The 19,749-nt window shown below is 60.9% G+C and overlaps 1 protein-coding gene across 2 annotated transcripts; it reads left to right on the top strand.

The window, feature by feature from the left end:
• The first annotated feature begins 465 nt into the window (after positions 1 to 465).
• Positions 466 to 11,245, top strand: PARP10 (poly(ADP-ribose) polymerase family member 10). Of its 2 annotated transcripts, none has more exons than XM_072999480.2 (10): positions 466 to 665; positions 3,886 to 4,131; positions 4,461 to 4,697; positions 6,306 to 7,222; positions 7,385 to 7,597; positions 7,790 to 7,901; positions 8,090 to 9,076; positions 9,259 to 9,389; positions 10,061 to 10,235; positions 10,541 to 11,245. In XM_072999480.2, exons 1-10 carry the CDS (start codon positions 491 to 493, stop codon positions 10,843 to 10,845), a joined length of 3,498 nt encoding a protein of 1,165 aa, XP_072855581.2. In that variant the 5' UTR covers positions 466 to 490; the 3' UTR covers positions 10,846 to 11,245. The 2 variants fall into 2 exon arrangements, with proteins under 2 accessions (XP_072855581.2, XP_072855582.2); XM_072999481.2 differs by lacking the exon at positions 466 to 665 and adding an exon at positions 3,614 to 3,756.
• The last annotated feature ends 8,504 nt before the right edge of the window (positions 11,246 to 19,749 follow it).

Below are 19,749 nucleotides of genomic sequence, written 5' to 3' on the forward strand. Positions count from 1 at the left end.
CCGAGCAGGAGGAGGAGGACCCCAGCGAAAGAGGGCGGGGGTCCCGACCTGCCCCCTTCCCGCCCCGTCCCCCTCCCTCCCCCTCTGCGGGCCCCCGCGGCAGGCAGGCAGGCAGTCCGGCAGTCCTCCCCCGGGGCGCCCTTCGGACGGAGGAGGGGCGGACGAAGCCCGGGGCGGGCGGGGGGGGGGGAGCCCGTCGCGGGACGGCCCTTGGGGGGGGCGAGGGCGGAGAGCAGCCGGAAGCCCAGCGGGAGCCGCCGCCCCCGTCGTTGCCCGTCGGGGCGCACAGGCGGACGCCTCCCCGCCCCGCCCCGCCCCTCCCAGCGCGCCCGACCCGCTTTCGCTTTCGTTTCCCGCTGCCCGCCCCCCCAGTCCCTCCCTCTCTCCCTCCCTCCTTCCTTGGCGGGTCCCGGAAGGCGCGCGGAGGGGAAGCGGGGAGGGGGGGGCCCGAGAGAGAGAGGCTGCTGCTGCTGCTGCTCCCGGAGGCGGGATGGCGGGGGCGGCGGGGGCGGCGGCGGTGGAGGTTCGGGGCGTCCCCCCGGAGGTGGCGGACGAGCTGCTGGTCTTGTACTTCGAGAACCGGCGCCGCTCGGGGGGAGGACCCGTGCTGAGCTGCTGCCGGCGGAGGGGCGGGCGCGCCCTCCTGACCTTCGAGAGCCCCGACGGTGAGAGGAGGAGGGGGCGGGAGGGCGGCGGGGGGGGGCTCTGCGGGGGTTGGGAACCCGAGGAGGACCGGGCTGACCCCCCCCCCGACGCCCCGCGGTTGCTCGACTCAGGCGCCGCCGCGAGGGAGGGAGGGAGGGACAACCTGGGCTGGACGCGACGGGGGGGGGCTGGCTTCTCCGGTGGGGGCGCGGGGAGTGGGCGGCGCTGGGGAAGGGGGGGGGACCGTCGAGGGAGGGAGGGAGGGAGGGATCTTGGGACGGAGTTTCAGCAGGTCCACCTTCCCTCCCTCCCCACTTTCGGACTTGCTCCAGTGCTGGAAGGCGGACCGCGCCCCCCCCACGATCTCATTTCCATATCTCGCATCCCCCCCCCCGCTGTGGGAAGAGGGCGCCCTCTTGGGGGGGGTCGAAGGGGGTGGCCGCCCCTTCCCACTCCCTCCTCTCACCCTTTCAGTCTGGCACCATTTATATTGGATGGCCCCTCTTGGCCAGGGGATGGCGGGACTTGGACCCACAAGTCCTGGGGCTGGGGGGGGGGGCTGACACCCACCTGGAAGTACAGCCTCGGTGAAGAGGGCTTCCCCCCCCCCCCCGGGGTAGGTGTGCCATTATAGGTCCGCCTGGGCAGAAGAGGGGGCGGGAACACTCAGGGGGGGCACGGCTGCACAGAGTAAGTTGCACTAGAGTGCCACCCCTGAATCGATGGGGCCTGGGGGTGTCAGACCCTCACCCCCGCCTCCCTGCCCCTTTCTCGAAGGGCCCGTGACTTGCAGTGTTTGTTTGTTTGTTTATATCCCGCCTATGTGGTCTTGCGACCACTCTAGGCGGCTTGCAACACGTAAGATAACCAATAAATATAAAAAAGGATTATAACGTTAAATAGCTAGTTCTTCAAGATGGGGAAGAAAAATAAAAAAATAACTTCCCTTTAGAGGAAGCCCATATGAATCAGTAAAGCCCACGGAGGAGATGACTCTCCCAATCAATCTTCATGGATTCAGTGGATCTTCTGTAGTGCGATTTACTAGGCTGAGCAACAGGATTTTGGCTAGAAAAATCTGGAATTGTGGCTGGTTGCCTGAAGCCGATGCCCACTGATAAACCGAAATGACCGGGCATGTCCCTGTCTAAGGGCTACCATTTTGTGGTTGTTGACCAGCTTCTTTTTTATACTTTTATATACAGGAGGCCTCACTCCCTCCCTCCCTCCCTCCCTGGAAGCGTCGAAGGGCTGATCAGGCTCTGGGGGAGGGCTGGACTCTCCCCCCCCATAGCAGAGCAGTCGGCAGGGCCACCGGCCCCTCCAGGGGTGGAGCAGCAGCTAGAGCACCTCCACCCCCCCACCGCTGAACTTGAAGGGCATCCTGGGTGGGCGGCTCTTTCATCACCCTGCCCCCCACCCCACCCCCACCCTGGCGGCTTTAATGCTGGCGTCCTTGAGTGGCCATCCCTGAGCAGGGCCTTGGTGACGGGCGCTCTGGGAGGTGGCCACAAGTCAGAAGCCGCTGGAGGGCGCCGGAGGACAGCAACAGTTCTGGGGTACAAGTCAGACATCTGGGACCCCCCCCTCTGGACGAAGCTCCACACTTGGATTCTCACCACTTGCTGCGAGCGCCAGAGCCCTGCTCGGACCGCCCTCCAAGCCTGGGGCCCCAGAGCTCCCTAGGTGACCATCCTGTGGGATCGGGGCCACTGAGTAGCTGTGGGCAGAAGGACATTCAGTGCCAGTTTGATGCCTTCTGTTCCTCCCCCCCCCCCCCACCGTGATGCACCATTAGAGCCGCCCTTTGGGGAGAGTAGGGATGTGTTTCTGAGCCCCTTCCCCTCCATCTGGGGCAGGGGGTGGGTGGTGGGTGGGCTGGAAGCAGGGCAGAGCAAGCTGCTTGTCTTAGCTCAGCGGCTACTGTAAAGTAGAGACCCCTTGCATGGGTTGGGGTTTTCATGGAGCCCCTGCAAGCCCCTGCCCCTTTGCAGCAGCAGATCCTGTCTCTCCTGAAAGTGAGAGGCTGACTGTGTGTGTGTGTGTGTGTGTGTGTGTGTGTGTGTGTGTGTGAGAGAGAGAGAGAGAGAGAGCTGCGTTTCCCCAGGCAGGGGCCTTCTGCTGGTTCTGAAGGTGGGTTCCAGCATCCCCGGCCACCATGACGAAGGTTTGGAGCTGCCCCCCAAAGCCGCTTGGAAGCGCTGGCTTGGGCAAGATGGTTGCTTGGCTCACTCACGAGAGCCATCGGGAGCTTCCCGGCTCCCCGGCTTTCCCTGGCAGGCTCTGTGTTCTGGCACACTCGCCCCGGTGTGTGTCGCCACGTAGGATCTCTTCATATGAGGGTGGGAGCCTCCAGTGTCTGGGGGCACACGTGCCCAGCCCTCGACCTTGGAAGGATGCACTCGCTTGTGCAAACCCACCCCACAGGTGCTGCTCGGGGTGATGGATCGTGGCAGGGCACTGGACGTGTGAATAAAGGAAAAAGGAAATGGCACAACACGCAGAGATTGTGGCTGCGTTGGGTGAGCTTGGAGGCAGCATAAAGCTCCAGGGAGGGCTCTTCAGGAGAAGAGGGATTCGTCCTGTTGAGCTTCTGCCTGCCTTTCCGTGGGAGGCTGGCAGTTTTATTGTAAAGCCACAGGGCTGCTGCCCTGGTTTTTAAAAAAAGTCTTTGCGCCCCCTAGTGGCCAAACAGATTGACAGGGGGTGCAGGTGGAGGTGGAGGTGGGCCTCCGGGCTGGGTGGGCCCCTGCAACGTTTCCTTCCATGATCTCTGGGTGGCCCAAAAAGGCTCTCGGGGACGTTTTTACTTTTCTTTTTCCCCTTCATGTTTTGGGGAGGACGGTGGAGGGTGCATGTGGACATGCATGCCCAGTGGCCACCCCCCCCGGTGCATGCGCAGTCTATGGCGGGGTGCTCTTTGCTTGTTCCGGTTGTTGAAGAGGGAGGGGATCTCCGTCTTTTTCAGAAACACCAGTGCTCGGGCGCCTCCTGAAGGATGAGCAGGACTAGGTCCGCGTGAGGGGGTGTGGATGACCTGCCCCTCGGCTCTCTGGTCTTGGGGATCCAGGGGATCCTCCCATTGGGCCCCACTGCCCGGCACTGCTTGGGGTTAGAGCTCAACCGGAAGGGGCCGCAGGTGCTCCAGGGTGGGGGTGGGGGGCGGAGATTCCTCTCCGGAGGGGCTGTGGACGTTTCTGAGCCTTCTCGGGGGGGGGGGTCCCGCGGTCTCTCCTCCAGATGCGCAGAGGGTCCTCTCCAAAGCCACCCACGTCTTGCAAGAGGCCTGCCTCGCCGTGCAGCCAGCGGCTCCCCGAGATTACGGGAAGGTGGTCCTGAGGGGCCTGAGCCCCCTGACCAGCCGGGACCTGCTGGAGCTCTATGTGGAACGCATGCTGGACTGCGAGAGGGGCGGCTACTCCCTCTACCGGAGCCCGGCCGGGGATCAGGCCCTGGTGCAGCTGCCCCAACCCATCAGCCAAGCAGGTAAGGGGAGAGGGCGCCTCGGACCCCTTGAGGACAGTGGGGCACGCATGCAGGCGAGACTGTGCGTGCTTGCGGTCAGTCTGCGCTCCGGGGGGGCAGCGCTGGTGACCCCTGAGGGCGGAATCCCTCCCCCCTTGTCACTGCTCCCTCCCTGGCCCAGGGACACGCTTGGCCTTAGGGTTCCTTCCTGGCTCTGGTGGGCTCTCGCCCAGCCCTTCCAGAACCTCCTGTGCCCCCCCCCGGCGGGGAAAGGGCTGGTGGGACCCGGCGCCCCTTGGATGGTCACGGGGGTCTCCCGGTTCCCTCTCCCTCTCCGGTTGCCTCCACAGAGTTCCTGGCCTTGGCGGCGCGGGTGCAGGGCCGGGGGCTGGAAGGGGCCGCCCCGGCCCTGGACTGGGTGGAGCAGACGGACAGCCTGCTGGTGCGAGGCGCTGGCGGCGCCCGCCTCAAGAAGGACCTGCTGGAGCTCTACTTTGAAAGCCGGCGGAGCGGCGGGGGCCCCGTGCGGGCCGTGAGGGTGCTCCGGGGTGGCACGGGGGCCGTCGTTTCCTTCCAGAACCGGGCAGGTAAGTGGTGCGGAGGGGTGCCTGTGCGCCGTGGACAGTCCCTGGTCTCTTCTGTTGCAGGCAGCTATTTCCCTGGAGGAGAGGAAGCCCACCCACCCCTTTTGCCCGAGTGCTGCCTCTTTCCTTCGGATGCACTGCCCCGCCTTCCCATCCTGCACCCAATGCAGCAGACTTGCTAAGGCAGACTTGGGGCTTCCCGGCGTGGCAAGGGCTTGGGGGGCAGAAGCCCCCCCACTGAGGTTCTGGTGGACCCCAAACAGCCCGTTAGCGCAGTGGGCTGCAGGTGTGTTGTTCTGCTTAGATGCACCACCGCGTGGTCAAAGGGATGCGTGGAGCCGGCTGTGACTAGGCGGTAGGATCGCTCGTCCCCAGAAGGTGGATGGCGGGCGGAGCATAGCCAGATTGGCGGATCTGGAACCGCCGTCCTCTGGTAACGAGAGAAGATCTGCTTCTCTGGCTGGTCCAGAGAAAGAGGGAAGCCGACGACCACAGAGATGGGTTTGCGGGATACGTGGCAGGTGAGACCGGAGGAGACCTGAGGAAGGTGTGACCAACACTGGCCGTTGTCAGCCGCAGAAGTTTTGAAAAGCCAGGGAGACAGCCTGGAAGGCAGGTTGGCTGCGTAGTAGACAGTGGATCAAGTGTCACCACAAAGCAAGGCGCAAGAGCGACCTCAGAGAGAGGTGCAGGATAGGGGCCCGGAGATTGGGACTGGAAAGAAGAAAGCACCTGCGTAAGAGACGCGCTTGAGAAGAGGCTTGAGGGGACGTTTCCTGGGGCCGGTGTAAAGGAGGTGGCTGAACTTGCAGGGGGCGAGGGGTCCGGGCAGTCTTGGGTTATAAGGAGTGCCTGGGCAGAGGTGCGTCTGGGGACTCGCTGACTGGGTCTCAGAGGCTGAGACTCTCTCCCAGTGTGTGTCCCCCCCCCCCCCGCCAGGAAGGGCTGCCCAGGGACGGGTTGGGGCCACCTGGGGGCCACTTTCTCTTTTTGGTGGCTTCGTTACAGCAGGGCCACCGTTCTCTGCCGCCACCCCCTCCAGCAAGCCCTGGGTCCCTTTTGCACCAAACCTGCGGAACTGGGGGGGGGGTCTTTCTGGTCTGGGGTGCCGCCTTGCGGGCTCGTCGACCAAAGCAGAGAGAAGCGCCAGCTCCCCGGAGTCTGCTCAGCCGTCGGTGAGCCCCGAGGGGAGAGCCCTCCTCCTTCTGCTCGGCCTGCTAGCCCCTTTGTGGGAAGGCAAACGGGAGTGGGACACCTGCGCCCCCCCCCACGTGTCATCCCCAGTGGTAGAGAGACCCCAGAGGGGAGGGGAAGGGTGGAGAAGGCCAGCACTTGGGCGGTGTGTGTGTGTGTGTGTGTGTGTGTGTGTGCTGATTCCTTCACTGGGCCCTGGAGGTCCATCAGCGGATACTTGCGCACGCCGTGCGAGGAAGGCATTTTGTCTCAGGAGGCCAGACTGAGCCCATCTTCCTTTAAGGTGGGGGTGAGGGGTGGGGTGGGGGGTTGCACTTGGCTCTTTGTTGGTTTCGCAAGGTAACAGAGCCCATGCCCTCCCTCCCTCCCTCCTCCCCTCTCCTGAATCGTCCCTGCCTCTGATTCCTTCCCTGGCAGTGGTCGGCGGAGTGCTGCAGAAGCCTCACCAGCTCGAAGGGGTCAGCCTGGATGTCTCTCCTCACTATGACTTCCTGGAGCCCCTGGAGGAGGAGGAGGAGGAGGAGGAGGAGGAGGAGGAGGAGGAGGAGGAAGAGAAGGAGGCAACCATAACAGCTGCAGTGGAGGAAGGAGCCCTGCCAGCCGACGAAGGGATCCCACTGACCGGCCTCCCGCTGCCAGAGGCAGCCCTGCGACAGCTCCTTCAGTCCAGCCGGGCCTTGCAGGAGCTGGCAGCCCCTGTCCCCGAGGAGTGCTCTCTCCATCTGGAGGGCGCCAGGCTGTGTGTCACGGGAGGGGATCCGGCCCGCCGGCGACAGCTGCAGGAGCACGTCCGAGCCACCTTGGAGGCAGCGGTTCAGGAGCGCCTGCCCTTCTCGGCCTGGGTCCTCGGCTTCCTGCAGCGGGAGGATGTCCGTGGGCGCCTGGCCGAGCTGCTGGCAGAGAGGCAGGTGGGGGCCGGCTGCCTCCCGATGGCTGAGGAGGTGCTGGTGGTGGCCCTGGCGCCCTCCTCCGCCCGCCTGGCCGCCTCCCTCGTGGGCTCCTTGCTGGGCTCCTTCACCCTGGCCTTGTCGGAGCGGCACCTCCTGGCGCTGGGCTCCCCCCGCTGGGCCCAGGTCGAGGCGAGCCTCCGCTGCTGCCAGGTGCGGCTGGCGGAGAGCGGGGACCAGCTGGAGGGCCTAACCCTGGCCGGGCTGGAGGAGGAGAACCTGGCCCGGCTGGAGGCCTTCCTGCAGGACAGCGCTCCCGACGAGGCCCTGGTGGCCGCTGAGCCTGCCCCCCTCCGCTACCTGCAGCGCTACCACCAGGACCTGCTGGCCAGCATCTCCGACGTCGCCCTGCTACCGCTGGAGGAGCCGGACGTCACCGGCTTGCGGGTAAGTGCTGGGCTGGAGGTGGTGGCGAGTCTGCCCGCCTGCCTGCCTGCCTGACGCTGGGGCCTCCATCCTTCCCTCATTCCCTTGCCCCCCCCCAGGCCTTGGGGGCCACTCAGGGCTTCTCTCTCTCTCTCTCTCTCTCTCCGCCCCCCCCCCCGGTAGCTGAGTGGAGAAGCTCAGGCCTGCAGGGCAGCGGCAGAGTTACTGCAGAGCCTGCTTGGCGCCATCCATACGGAAACGGTGGTCCTGCAGCTGCCTGGCATTCAGCGCTTCCTCCTGGAGGATCGTGGCCAGGCCATTGTGCGCGACCTGGAGAGGCGCTTCCAGTGCATCCTTGGGTTGGAGCATCTCCACTGGCATCCTCCGGAGACACAGGTGTGCTCGCTCAGGCTTGCTTAGCGCAAGGGGCGAGGACGTTGGGAGGAAGGGAGGCGCTGCTGGGAAAAGGGGGTCGGGGCTGGAACCCTGGAGTCCCTGGGAGGGGAAGGACAGGGTGCCGTCCGGAGGGGTGGGTGCAGGCGGGTTGTGGCGTTGGCCTCTTCTAAGGCCCTTCCCTTTTGTCCCCAGCACGAGCTGGAGTGGTCTCAGGAACCGCTGGCCCTGGGTTGTCAACGGGAGAACCGGCACGGATCGGGGCCCCCAGGAGGAGTGGCCCAAGATCAGAGCGAAGCCAGCCTAGGTGAGGCAGGCAGACCGGACCAGCCAGTGTGCCGATGAGGAATGAGGAGAAGGGAGTGGGAGGGGGCTGAGAGAGGGGGCCCTTCTCCTTGGAGGAGGCTGCGAGGCGGTGGCCCCTCTTTCCTCTCCTCTGGCCCGCTGCGCTCCTGCCCGGCCCCTGAGCTTCTCCGGCGGCTTCTCCTTCTGCAGAAGAGATCAAGGACCTCCTGGCTGCCCTTCAGCCCAACCTGGTGGACCTTCCTGCGGCAGACGGAGACTGGTGGCCCCTGGTGAGCAGTAAAGGGGAGGAAGAGGAGGACCTTTACACCGACCCTGGGCAGGCGCCAGCGGGAGCCCCACCTGCAGAAGAGGAAGAGGAGGAGGAGGAGGAGGCCGGCTCCTTGGTCCTGGAGGTCCCGGAAGAAGAGGCTTCGCCCCAGGGGGCAGGCTCCCTCTTGGGCCCCGAGGGCAGCGTGGAGGAAGAGGCCCAGCTGCTGCTGGCCATCCAGGAGTCAATGGACAGCGTCCGGCGGGAGGAGGAGGAGCTGCGCCAGGCCACGGAGCTGTCCAGGTGCTCCTGGGAGAAGGAGCAGCAGCGGGGGCCCAGTCCGGATGGCGCCCTCCGGTCGGCCCTGAGCATGTCCCTGCAGGAGCTGGAGGCGGCTCGGGTGGTGGCCTGCGTGGGGTCCAAGGAGCAGGCGGCCCCTCTGGCCCGGGAGCTGGAAGCCACCTTGCGGGCTCAGCTGCGAGAGGAGAAGGTGGCCAACGGGGCGCTGAGCTCCCTGCCGGCCCTGTGCCAGGACTATCTGGCCTACCTGGAGAGGAAGCACGCGGTGCGCATCCTGCTGGCGGGCACGGTCGCCACGGTGCAGGGTTTTGCCGACTACCCGGTGGCGGCCACCCGTGACCTGGCGTTGCTGCTCACCCGGCTGTTGCAGGCAGAGGGCCCTGCGTGCCCTGGCAGCACCCGCTGGGTCCGCTGGGAGCCCTCAGGGGACGGCTCGCCCACCCCGTATCCTGCAGAGACCAGCGCCCTCCTGGAGCAAGCCTGGCACCGAGGACTCAAGCGAGTCGACGTGTTCTTTGGGGGGCGCCCCTTCATCATCGACCTTGAGCGCATGGAAGAGCACGACCTTGGCAATGCCCAGACTCTGCCCATTGGCCGCATTGAGCCCCCACCCCCCGCGGCCCCCTCAGGTGAGCGGCGCCCCGCGGTTCTCTTTCGTTCTTCTTTGGGGGTTCCGGGCAGGCATCAGGGAGAGGGGGGGCGGCAGGGCTGAGCCTTTGGGGAGCAGCGCGCAGACCCCTCCCTCTGCGGCCCTGCCTCGGGTGGAGCGGAGGTGCTCTTTTGGCAGAAGCCCTCTTTATCCCTTTTGCAGCCCCCCCAGCCCTGGCCGAGGATAAAGGGCAGCTGGTGCCCCTGAGCGAGGCCTCCGAGGAATTCCGGCAGACCGTCCGCCACTTCTACGACACGCTGAGAGGCCTGCACAACAAGATCCACATTGTCAAGGTCCGGTGGGCCTGGGGGTGGGGTGGGGGCTGGTTTGGGGTGGGCCTGGGGCCAAGAGGCTGGCAGTCCCCTTTCTGGGTGCTAGGCTGGCACTTGGCCAGGAGGCCTCCGGGTGGGCTTCGCGACACCGGATCTTCCCATCGAGGCTGGAGGGCCCTTTGCCCACCCACGCCCGACCTCGTCCCAGGCCTGCCATGCCCAGCACAAGGGCCACCAAGCCGGCAACCGCCAAAGGGGCTCTGAAACAAGGAGGCAGCTTCTGCCTGTGTCCTCTCTTGTGCCCCCCCCCGCTGCACTATCTCTGGAAAGGAAAGTTCTCTGTAAGCTCCCACCCCACACAACGAAGGTCCCTTCTGCTTGCTCAGCTCCCCCAAGTTCTGTTTGGCCCCGTCTGTGAAAAACGGCTGTGCAGTAGAAGAAGGGCCACTTGGTGCTTTCCACGTTTTTCCCAAGATGGGCCCGGCGGGGGTGGCTCTGTGGAGAGGCTGCTTTTTTGGGTGGGACGCCTTCCAGAGCTGCAGCGGGGGCACAGCCTAGTCCCACCCGCTTTTCTGGCCCCTGAGAGCTTTGGGCCTGACCCATCTCAACTAAGAGAAGCCTCAAGGATGTGGGGGAGGTTGCCTGGGCAGCCGGGGCCCCTGATCTGATCCATCCCTTCTCTTGCACGGCAGGTGGAGAAGCTGGTGCACCCACTGTTGCACCAGCAGTACCAGCTGAAGAAAGCCGCCATGGAGAAGGCCTGTGGGCACCAACAGGTGGAGCGGCTCCTCTATCACGGCACGACGGAGGAGTCCAGCCGGGAGATCTGCCAGCATGGCTTCAACCGGAGTTTCTGCGGCAGGAATGGTAAGCCGGCTCTCGGGCGATGGGGAGGCGGTTGCTCGCCATGGAAGAGGGACCCGCTTCCACCTCCCAAGTGAAAAGTCAGCCCAGGGAGCTTGGGCCCTCCCCCTGGACCCTTCCCGCCCCCCCCATGGCACTCAGGTGGCCAGACAGCCCAGTGGCTAGCGCTGGAGGTGGGCAGTGGGGCCGAGAGCGCCCGTCCTGCGCCGGTCCTCCAGGCAGGGCATCGCAGGGTCTTTCCTCTCTGCCTCTGAAGCCCGAGGCCACGGACAGGCGTTCTCACCTCCTCCCTCCTCGCCTCTCCCCAGCGACGCACTACGGCCACGGGGTGTACTTCGCCGCCAGTGCCTTCCTCTCGGCCCAGGAAAAGTACTCGCCTGCCAGTAGCAGCAGCGGCAACAAGTACATCTTTGTGGCCCAGACTTTGGTTGGGGACTACACCACGGGCAGCCAGAGCATGCGAGCGCCCCCCCTGCGAGAAGGGGATGCTGTGCCGCGGCGGTACGACAGCACGGTGGACAACCCCCGCGACCCCTCCATCTTCGTCATCTTCAACGACACGCAGGCTTATCCCCAGTACCTCATCACCTGCCGGTGGTCAAATCTGCGCTGAGCGAGGAGGGCGGCCAGGAGGACAGACTCTGCCTGCTACTGCTGTTCCCCGCCCCCCTCTGGACCCCACGGGCCCTTTGTGCTGTGGGGTGAAATGCCGAATGTTTGGGGCTGGGGTGGGAGGATGCCTGAGAGAGGACTGGCTGGATTTGTGGCCCTCCGAGTCGGCAGGACAGCTGGGAGTCTGCTGTTGCCACAGGGGCACCGTTGGAGCAGGTGGGATCTGTGCACCACCTGGGCTTAGCCAGCAAGACCAGCGGGGGGGTGGGGTGGGGGAAAATGTGTTGTTTGCCAGCTCTTGATGGGGGGGGGGGCTCACATGCTGGGAAGGGGTGTCAATCAATGATGGGCAGTTTGTGCATAACACAGCACACAATTAAAAAAGAAAAAAGCCATACACAGCTTCTCTTGCCCAGCTGGCGTTTCTTGGGGGAGCCGGTACGAGGCCCCCCCCGGGGCCCAGCTTTGTCACTTGGCCTGGCTTGGTGTTGGCAGCAGGAGGGGCCTCGGGGAGAGCTCCAGAACGTGGGCTGGGCTTCTGCAGCAGCTGGAGGGAGTGCCCGGATCTGGGGGCCAGTGGGGGGCAGGAGCCATAGGGGCTCCGTCCGTGCCTGGTTTTCCATGCATTGCAGCTGTGCTGCCTCAGCCCTCCTATACGCCACATGGATTGTGTGCTCCTAGTGCTGGGGGGGGGGCTGCCCTTCAGCGAAAGAGCGGGCAAGACTGGCTTTCCCCGGAATATCCATGTGGAGAGAGTTCCTGCCGGTCACCCTGGAGAGCTGCTGCCACCTGTGGCCATGGATGGTACGGCATGAGAAGGAACAAGGTAAGTCTTGGCTTAGTGCAGGCCAGCCGCCTGGGGTTCGCGGGGCTTCGTTGCCCCTCCCACCAGTAGTGCAGGCTGAATCCTGGCTTCTGCCTGTGAAACAGGCCAGCCCACCCTTCCGCTAGGAGTTTCAGCAGACTGGCTTGTTACAGTGCAAAGCGTTGACCGTCTGGATGGTTGACCGTCATCTCTATATAACCCTTCAAGTTATGATCATCCTCAGTCCACCCCACCTCCCCAGACACACTGTACTTCCAACAAACCAAATTCAACCCAATCCCAAATGGACACACAGGCGGTTGACGGATGCGTTGTGCTCCAGGTGTATGCAAGGGAAGGGGAGAATCTCTCTAAAGGCTTCCTCGAAGAGAGGGGTCTTGAGCCATTTCTTAAAAGCTGGGCGGGAGGAGGAGGAGGAGGCCTGATGAATCTCCCCGGGAAGGTGGTTCCGAAGCTCTGGGGCCGCAACCGACAAGGCTCGGTTCCTCGTGGATGCCTCCCTCGTCTTCCTCAGAGCAGGCACCCGTAAGAGACTGGCCTGGGTGGATCGGGTAGTGCAGGCTGACACTCTTCAGAGGAAGCGCTCGGACAGTGAACGGGATCCCAAACCATTAAAGGGAGGGACAGAATTCCTACTCCTGTCCTCTGAAGAGGCCCATGGCCACAGAGACTGGCGAAACGTCAGGAAGGACAACCTTCAGAACACGGCCAAAGAGCCCGAAAAACCCACAACAACCATTAGATCCCGGCCGTGAAAGCCTTCGCGAATACATGAAAGGCTTTCCTTGTTAGCATCAGCACTTCTGAGTATGGCTTGGAAAGGAATGGAGACCACTCACCGGGGAAATGTGACTGAATTTAGTAACCCCAGTGATTAACCTGGAGACCACCACCTGCACCCATTGCAGTTGCTGAGGCAGCTTCAAGGGAAGCCCCAGGTACAGAGTGTGGTAGTAGTCAAGCCTTGAGTTCACAGGCAGTCGGGGACCTCCCATCAAGGTAGGGGTGCAACTGGGCAATCGGACAAAGCTGACTGAAGGCTGGCCTTGACCCAGGTACCATTTGGTGGTCCAAAGAAAGGACCAGGTCTAAGGCCACCCCCCACGTTACGCACAGTCCCTACAAGGAAGTGTCAAACCATCCACCCTAGAGAGTGGGGGCCCCCAACCAGCAAGACCTCTGCCCTGCCCAGGTTCAGCGTCAACGTCTTTGTTCTGGTTCAGTCTGATTGTGAGGCCAGGCAGCGCGCTACACCTGGGCCACATCCACTGCAGAGGAAGGAAAGGAGGGGTTGCGTAGGGTGTCGCCAACATGCTGCCCCCGGTGGACTCCCAAAAACTCCAGGTGGCCTCTTCTTCCAATGGCTTTACATAGACATTAAAAAGGATAGGAGAGAGAGAGAGAGAGGTCCCTTTGAGGAGCCTCACATTTGAAAGCCCACAGAGGCAAAAGTCTCTCCTGCTGCTGAACCCTTGATCAGAAGCAGCTAAGAAAGAGCCGCGCCAATCCCCAGAGCGGCTGGCCTTGGCCTGCCCGGGAGGATACTGTGGTCGAGGGTCCCAAAAGCCACTGAGAGATCCAGCAGAACCAACAGGCTCACCCCCTCCTTCCCCCAGGGGTTTCTCTTCAGAGGTCAAACCCCAACTGGAATGATGGATCCAGGCCGTCCATTTCCTCCAGAGAGATGCAGGTCTGCTCGGCCACCGCTCGCTGGGCCAGCTTGCCCAGAAAGCGAATACTGGCGAAACGGCCTGTTGGATCTTCTAGCCGCGGTCAGAGAGATGCCGGATTCCACCTGTTTAGGACGGGCCGGCCCCTCCGGTGGCCTGGCTGTGCTCTTCTTCTCCGCAGGCCAGCGGGCAGAGCTCCGGGGAGCCCCGAGAGCGGCGGCGGCGGCGGCGGCGGCTCTGTCTCCTGTTTTCAGCTGCCCCCGAGTGGGCGAAAGGGCGGAGCCGCCGGGCGACCAGACGGGGCGGGAGGCAGCCCGTGGGCTCCTCTCGCGTCTCTCCTTTCCTGCCAGGAGGAGGCGCTGTTGCTGCGCTGTTGCCGGCCGGGTGCTGGAAAGCCTGCGCTCGCTCGCTCGCTCGCTCGGCCGGTGTTCTTTGGCGCCGCGTGTGCGTAAAGAGCCGAGCGGGCCGCCTGGCTGCCCCGAGGCCCATTCTTCGCCGATTGCTCATGACTCGTGGAACAGGACGGGAATGCGTGCCGTGCGGGCCCGACAACAGGAAGCGCGCAGTGTGGAGGGAGGGGTGCTGGAGAGAAGGGTGCGGTCAGGGCGGAATGTGCTGCTTGGGAGAGCAGAGCGCGGTTGGGCCCGGAGGCTTGCGTGCTTGGCCCCGGACCGCCAAACCGAGACGAGGGCAGGGGTGCGGGTGGGGGGTGTAGGGGGGCGTTCGCGACCTTGACGGCGGCTGGGCGGGGGGGCTGCAGACTCGGGGCGCGTGTAGAGAGAGCGGTGCATGGGGTAGGAGTGGGGGGGGGCTGGAGGGCCGAAGGGTCTTGAAGGCGAGCGCCGCCGCCGCCGCTCCTCCGTGGAAGTCAGCTGCTGCGAAGGAGGTGCCGGCCCGGCACGAGCGGGCGGGCGGGTGCGCTGAGGCCCCGCCGGCGAGGATGGGGGCCCTTCGGGCTCATGCCGGAACCTCCTCTGGCCCCCACCCCCCACCCCCGCCTGATGACCGGGGGGGGGGAAAGAGCGCCATTCTTTTCCAAAGGAGGGGAAGCGCCCCCAGCTCCGCTTTCAAAAGAACACTGCTGCCTCTGCCCCCCCCTCGCCGCCAATAAAGTGGTGCGTGTGCGTGTGTGCCCGCCTCTCCCGCGCTCTCACTACTCCGCGTTTGGGCGCCACGTGCCCCTCCCTCCACGCGAGGAAGCCTAGCCCTGTTCCCAGGCTTGCGGCAGCCCCCCTTCCTTCCCAGGACAAATGAGGGCGTCGGCGTCGGGGGGGGGGGAGGCTGGCTGGCTGCCGCTGGGCTGCTGCGGTTTGGGAACAGGACCGGCTTTCATGTGGGAAAGGAGCAGCCTCTGTGCTGCTTCTGAGGCCGTTTTTCCAGGGAGGCGGGCGCGGCCCGAGCCAGCCGGGGCTTTAACCCTCTGTGTGCTGCAGCGCCCCTCCGGCTGGGGCCGCCGCCGCCTCCCGGGGCCAGGGCGGTTTGCAGCAGCCCCTTCTCAGCCAGGGTGGGCCTTGCCCCCTCCTGCCTGAAGGGGGACATGCACCGGGGTTCACTCTGGGGGCCCCGCGTCCCCTCCCTGGAAGAGGGCAGGCGGACTCGGGGCCCCTGTGCCCCAGCAGAGGCTTTCCTGCAGGAGCTGCGGGAGAAAGGGCTGCCCCGGGACCTCCGGGGAGGGAGCCGGCAGAACGGGGGCCCGATCCTCATCTGTTGGCTCCCCGAAGCCGGGGGGGGGGGACTGGGGGCTGGGCCAAGCTTCCCTCTTCCGGAAGTGTTTTGCAGATGGTGGGCCCCTTTAGCAAGTGATGTGCGACAGGCGGTTCGGTCCTCTGACTTTTGTGAGCGTTCAGCCCGTGCTGTTTGGGGACTTCCAAGTTCAACAGGCGCAACGCCCCGCCAGCAACGTCTTGCTGTCCAAGTTTGGCTTCTAAAATCTTCGGACTCGCTTACACTCTAGGCTCGGATGCTGGCTTTTCCCTTGTGCCCGGTGGTCCTTGGGTGGGGAGGGGCCGCTGCCTGGCGGGCCACGACGGAGCCCCCCTCGCCAGAGACTTGCACGGGGGCGAGTGTTGTTAAGGGGCAGGCAGAACCCCCGGCTTCTCGGAACGCGCCCGCCCCTTTCCCTGCCTGCCTGCCAGGCGGCTCCTCCGACGGCTTTGCCTTGCCCTTTGTACTGCCCCCCCTCCCGCCGTGCCACCAAGACAGCATCTGAAGCCCGGACCATACAATGCGGCCTTGTTACCACTCTTTCTCTCCTCCCCCCCCCCGCTTTCCCCAATAAAAGAAGTCCTGGAGAGTTTGCTGGCCTTTAAGCAAAACCCGCCCGCTCTTGTTCTGGAACGAGTGGCCTCTAGGCAGTGGTGGGGAGAGCAGACACGGCGGAGGCTTTCGAGTGTCTCCGGGAAGGAGGCCCTGGAAGCCGGGCGCCTGCAGCTGCTGGCCCGGGAGGTTCCCGGGAGGCGCTCCTGGGGTGGGGTGCCGATCAGGCCCTAAAAGAGCCCCGGGACCAGGACGCCAAGGGGGCGATTCGCCCAAGAAGGCCGGGTGGTCTCTGGGCCAACCGCAAGAGAATACAAACAAAAAGTGCAAGAACTCCAAAACACCAGCGAGTGTATAAAGGGACCGCCACTCCAAGGCAGTGGTAGGAGAGGGTGTGTGTGTGTTTAGTCGTTTAGTCGTGTCCGACTCTTCGTGACCCCATAGACCAGAGCACGCCAGGCCCTCCTGTCTTCTACTGCCTCCCGGAGTTGTGTCAGGTTCATGTTGGTTGCTTCGCAGACACTGTCCAGCCATCTCATCCTCGGTCCTCCCCTTCTCCTCTTGCCGTCACACCTTCCTAACATCAAGGTTTTTTCCAAGGACTCTTTTCTTCTCATGAGATGGCCAAAGTACTGGAGCCTCAGCTTCAGGATATGTCCTTCAAGTGAGCATTCAGGGTTGATTTCCTTTAGAACTGATAGGTTTGTTCTCCTTGCAGTCCAGGGGATTCTCAAGAGCCTCCTCCAGCACCACAATTCAAAGGCATCAATTCTTCGGCGGTCTGCTTTCCTTATGGTCCAGCTCTCACTTCCATACATCACAACAGGAAAAACCATAGCTTTGACTATTCGGACTTTTGTTGGCAAGGTGATGTCTCTGCTTTTCAAGATGCTGTCAAGATTTGTCATCGCTTTCCTCCCAAGAAGAAGGTGCCTTTTAATTTCAGGGCTGCTGTCTCCATCTGCAGTGATCATGGAGCCCAGGAAGATAAAATCTGTCACTGCCTCCATGTCTTCCCCTTCTATTTCCCAGGAGGTGATAGGACCAGTGGCCATGATCTTAGTTTTTTTGATGTTGAGTTTCAGACCGTTTTTTGCACTCTCCTCTTTCACTCTCATTACAAGGTTCTTTAATTCCTCCTCACTTTCTGCCATCAGAGTGGTATCATCTGCATATCGGAGGTTGTTGATATTTCTTCCGGCAATCTTAATTCCGGCTTGGGTTTCTTCCAGTCCAGCCTTCCGCATGATGTATTCTGCATATAAGTTAAATAAGCTGGGGGACAATATACAGCCTTGCCGTACTCCTTTCCCAATTTTGAACCACTCAGTTGTTCCATGACCAGTTCTAACTGTTGCTTCCTGTCCCACATATAGGTTTCTCAGGAGATGGATAAGGTGGTCAGGCACTCCCATTTCTTTAAGAACTTGCCATAGTTTGCTGTGGTCCACACAGTCAAAGGTTTTCGCATAGTCAATGAAGCAGAAGTAGATATTTTTCTGGAACTCTCTGGCTTTCTCCATAATCCAGCGCAAGTTAGCAATTTGGTCTCGAGTTCCTCTGCCTCTTCGGAATCCAGCTTGTACTTCTGGGAGTTCTCGGTCCACATACTGCTGAAGCCTACCTTGTAGGATTTTGAGCATAACCTTGCTAGCGTGCGAAATGAGTGCAATTGTACGGTAGTTGGAGCATTCTTTGGCACTGCCTTTCTTTGGGATTGGGATGTAGACCGATCTTTTCCAATCCTCTGGCCACCGTTGAGTTTTCCAAACTTGCTGGCATATTGAATGTAGCACCTTAACAGCATCATCTTTCAAGATTTTAAATAGTTCAACTGGAATGCCATCACCTCCACTGGCCTTGTTGTTAGCCAGGCTTTCTAAGGCCCACTTGACTTCGCTCTCCAGGATGTCTGGCTCAAGGTCAGCAACTACATTGTCTGGGTTGTCTGGGATATCCAAATCTTTCTGATATAATTCCTCTGTGTATTCTTGCCACCTCTTCTTGACGTCTTCTGCTTCTGTTAGGTCCCTCCCATTTTTGTCTTTTATCATGTTCATCTTTGCGCAAAATGTTCCTCTAATATGTCCAGTTTTCCTGAACAGATCTCTGGTCTTTCCTTTTCTGTTATCTTCCTCTATTTCTTTGCATTGTTCATTTAAGAAGGCCCTCTTGTCTCTCCTTGCTATTCTTTGGAAGTCTGAGTTCAAGTTTCTGTAACTTTCCCTATCTCCCTTGCATTTTGCTTCCCTTCTCCTCTCTGCTATTTCTAAGGCCTCGTTGGACAGCCACTTTGCTTTCTTGCATTTCCTTTTCTTTGGGATGGTTTTCGTTGCTGCCTCCTGGACAATGTTACGAGCCTCTATCCAAAGTTCTTCAGGCACTCTGTCCACCAAATCTAGTTCCTTAAATCTGTTCTTTACTTCCACTGTGTATTCATAAGGGATTTGGTTTAGATTATACCTGAGTGGCCCAGTGGTTTTTCCTAATCTCTTCAGTCTAAGCTTGAATTTTGCAATGAGAAGCTGATGATCAGAACCGCAGTCAGCTCCAGGTCTTATTTTTGCTGACTGTATAGAGCTTCTCCATCTTTGGCTGCAGAGAATATAATCAATCTGATTTCGATATTGCCCATCTGGTGATTTCCATGTATAGAGTCGCCTCTTGTGTTGTTGGAAAAGAGTGTTTGTGATGACCAGCTTATTCTCTTGACAAAACTCTATTAGCCTTTGTCCTGCTTCGTTCTGAACTCCAAGGCCAAACTTCCCTGTTGTTCCTTTTATCTCTTGGCTCCCTACTTTAGCATTCCAGTCCCCTAGAATGAGAAGAACATCTTTCTTTGGTGTCAGTTCTAGAAGGTGTTGTAAATCTTCATAGAATTGTTCAATTTCAGTCTCCTCAGCAATGCTGGTTGGTGCATAAACTTGGATTATTGTGATGTTGAATTGTCTGCCTTGGATTCGTATTGACATCATTCTATCATTTTTGAGATTGTATCCCATTACAGCTTTTCCCACTCTTTTGTTGACTATGAGGGCTACTCCATTCCTTCTACGGGATTCTTGCCCACAATAGTAGATATGATAATCATCTGAGCTGAATTTGCCCATTCCTGTCCATTTTAGTTCACTGATGCCCAGGATGTCGATGTTTATTCTTGCCATCTCTTGTTTGACCACCTCCAGCTTCCCAACGTTCATAGATCTTACATCCCAGGTTCCTATGCAGTATTTTTCTTTGCAGCATTGGATTTTCCTTTCACTTCCAGGCACGTCCACAGCTGAGCGTCCTTTTGGCTTTGGCCCAACCACTTCATTAGCTCTGGAGCTACTTGTACTTGTCCTCCACTCTTCCTCAGTAGCATGTTGGACGCCTTCCGACCTGAGGGGCCCATCTTCCAGCGTCATATCTTTTAGCCTTTTGTTTCTGATCATGGGGCGTTCTTGGCAAAGATACTGGAGTGGCTTGCCATTTCCTACTCCAGGTGGATTGCGTTTAGTCGGAACTCTCCACTATGTCCTGTCCGTCTTGGGTGTCCCTGCACGGCATAGCCCATAGCTTCTCTGAGTTACTCAAGCCCCTTCGCCACGACAAGGCAGCAATCCATGAAGGAGAGCAATCCATGAAGGAGATCAGTGTGGTATCATCTGGATATCGGAGGTTGTTGATATTTCTTCCAGCAATCTTAATTCCGGCTTGGGTTTCTTCCAGTCCAGCCTTCCACATGATGTATTCTGCATATAAGTTAAATAAGCTGGGGGACAATATACAGCCTTGTCATACTCCTTTCCCAATTTTGAACCACTCAGTTGTTCCATGACCAGTTCTAACTGTTGCTTCCTGTCCCACATATAGGTTTCTCAGGAGATGGATAAGGTGGTCAGGCACTCCCATTTCTTTAAGAACTTGCCATAGTTTGCTGTGGTCCACACAGTCAAAGGCTTTCGCATAGTCAATGAAGCAGAAGTAGATATTTTTCTGGAACTCTCTGGCTTTCTCCATAATCCAGCGCAAGTTAGCAATTTGGTCTCGAGTGCCTCTGCCTCTTCGGAATCCAGCTTGTACTTCTGGGAGTTCTCGGTCCACATACTGCTGAAGCCTACCTTGCAGGATTTTGAGCATAACCTTGCTAGCGTGCAAAATGAGTGCAATT

This window comes from Pogona vitticeps, chromosome 4 (genome assembly GCF_051106095.1).
Source record: "Pogona vitticeps strain Pit_001003342236 chromosome 4, PviZW2.1, whole genome shotgun sequence".
Classification (NCBI taxonomy): domain Eukaryota; kingdom Metazoa; phylum Chordata; class Lepidosauria; order Squamata; family Agamidae; genus Pogona; species Pogona vitticeps.

What these genes read in the sequence shown, in the direction of transcription:
- PARP10 (XM_072999480.2), top strand. Translation starts at nt 491, where the DNA reads ATGGCGGGGGCGGCGGGGGCGGCGGCGGTGGAGGTTCGGGGCGTCCCC. An exon ending in CGGACGTCACCGGCTTGCGG is followed by an intron (nt 7,223 to 7,384) that starts GTAAGTGCTGGG and finishes CCCCCCCGGTAG; the next exon opens with CTGAGTGGAGAAGCTCAGGC. An exon ending in ACCCCCCGCGGCCCCCTCAG is followed by an intron (nt 9,077 to 9,258) that starts GTGAGCGGCGCC and finishes TCCCTTTTGCAG; the next exon opens with CCCCCCCAGCCCTGGCCGAG.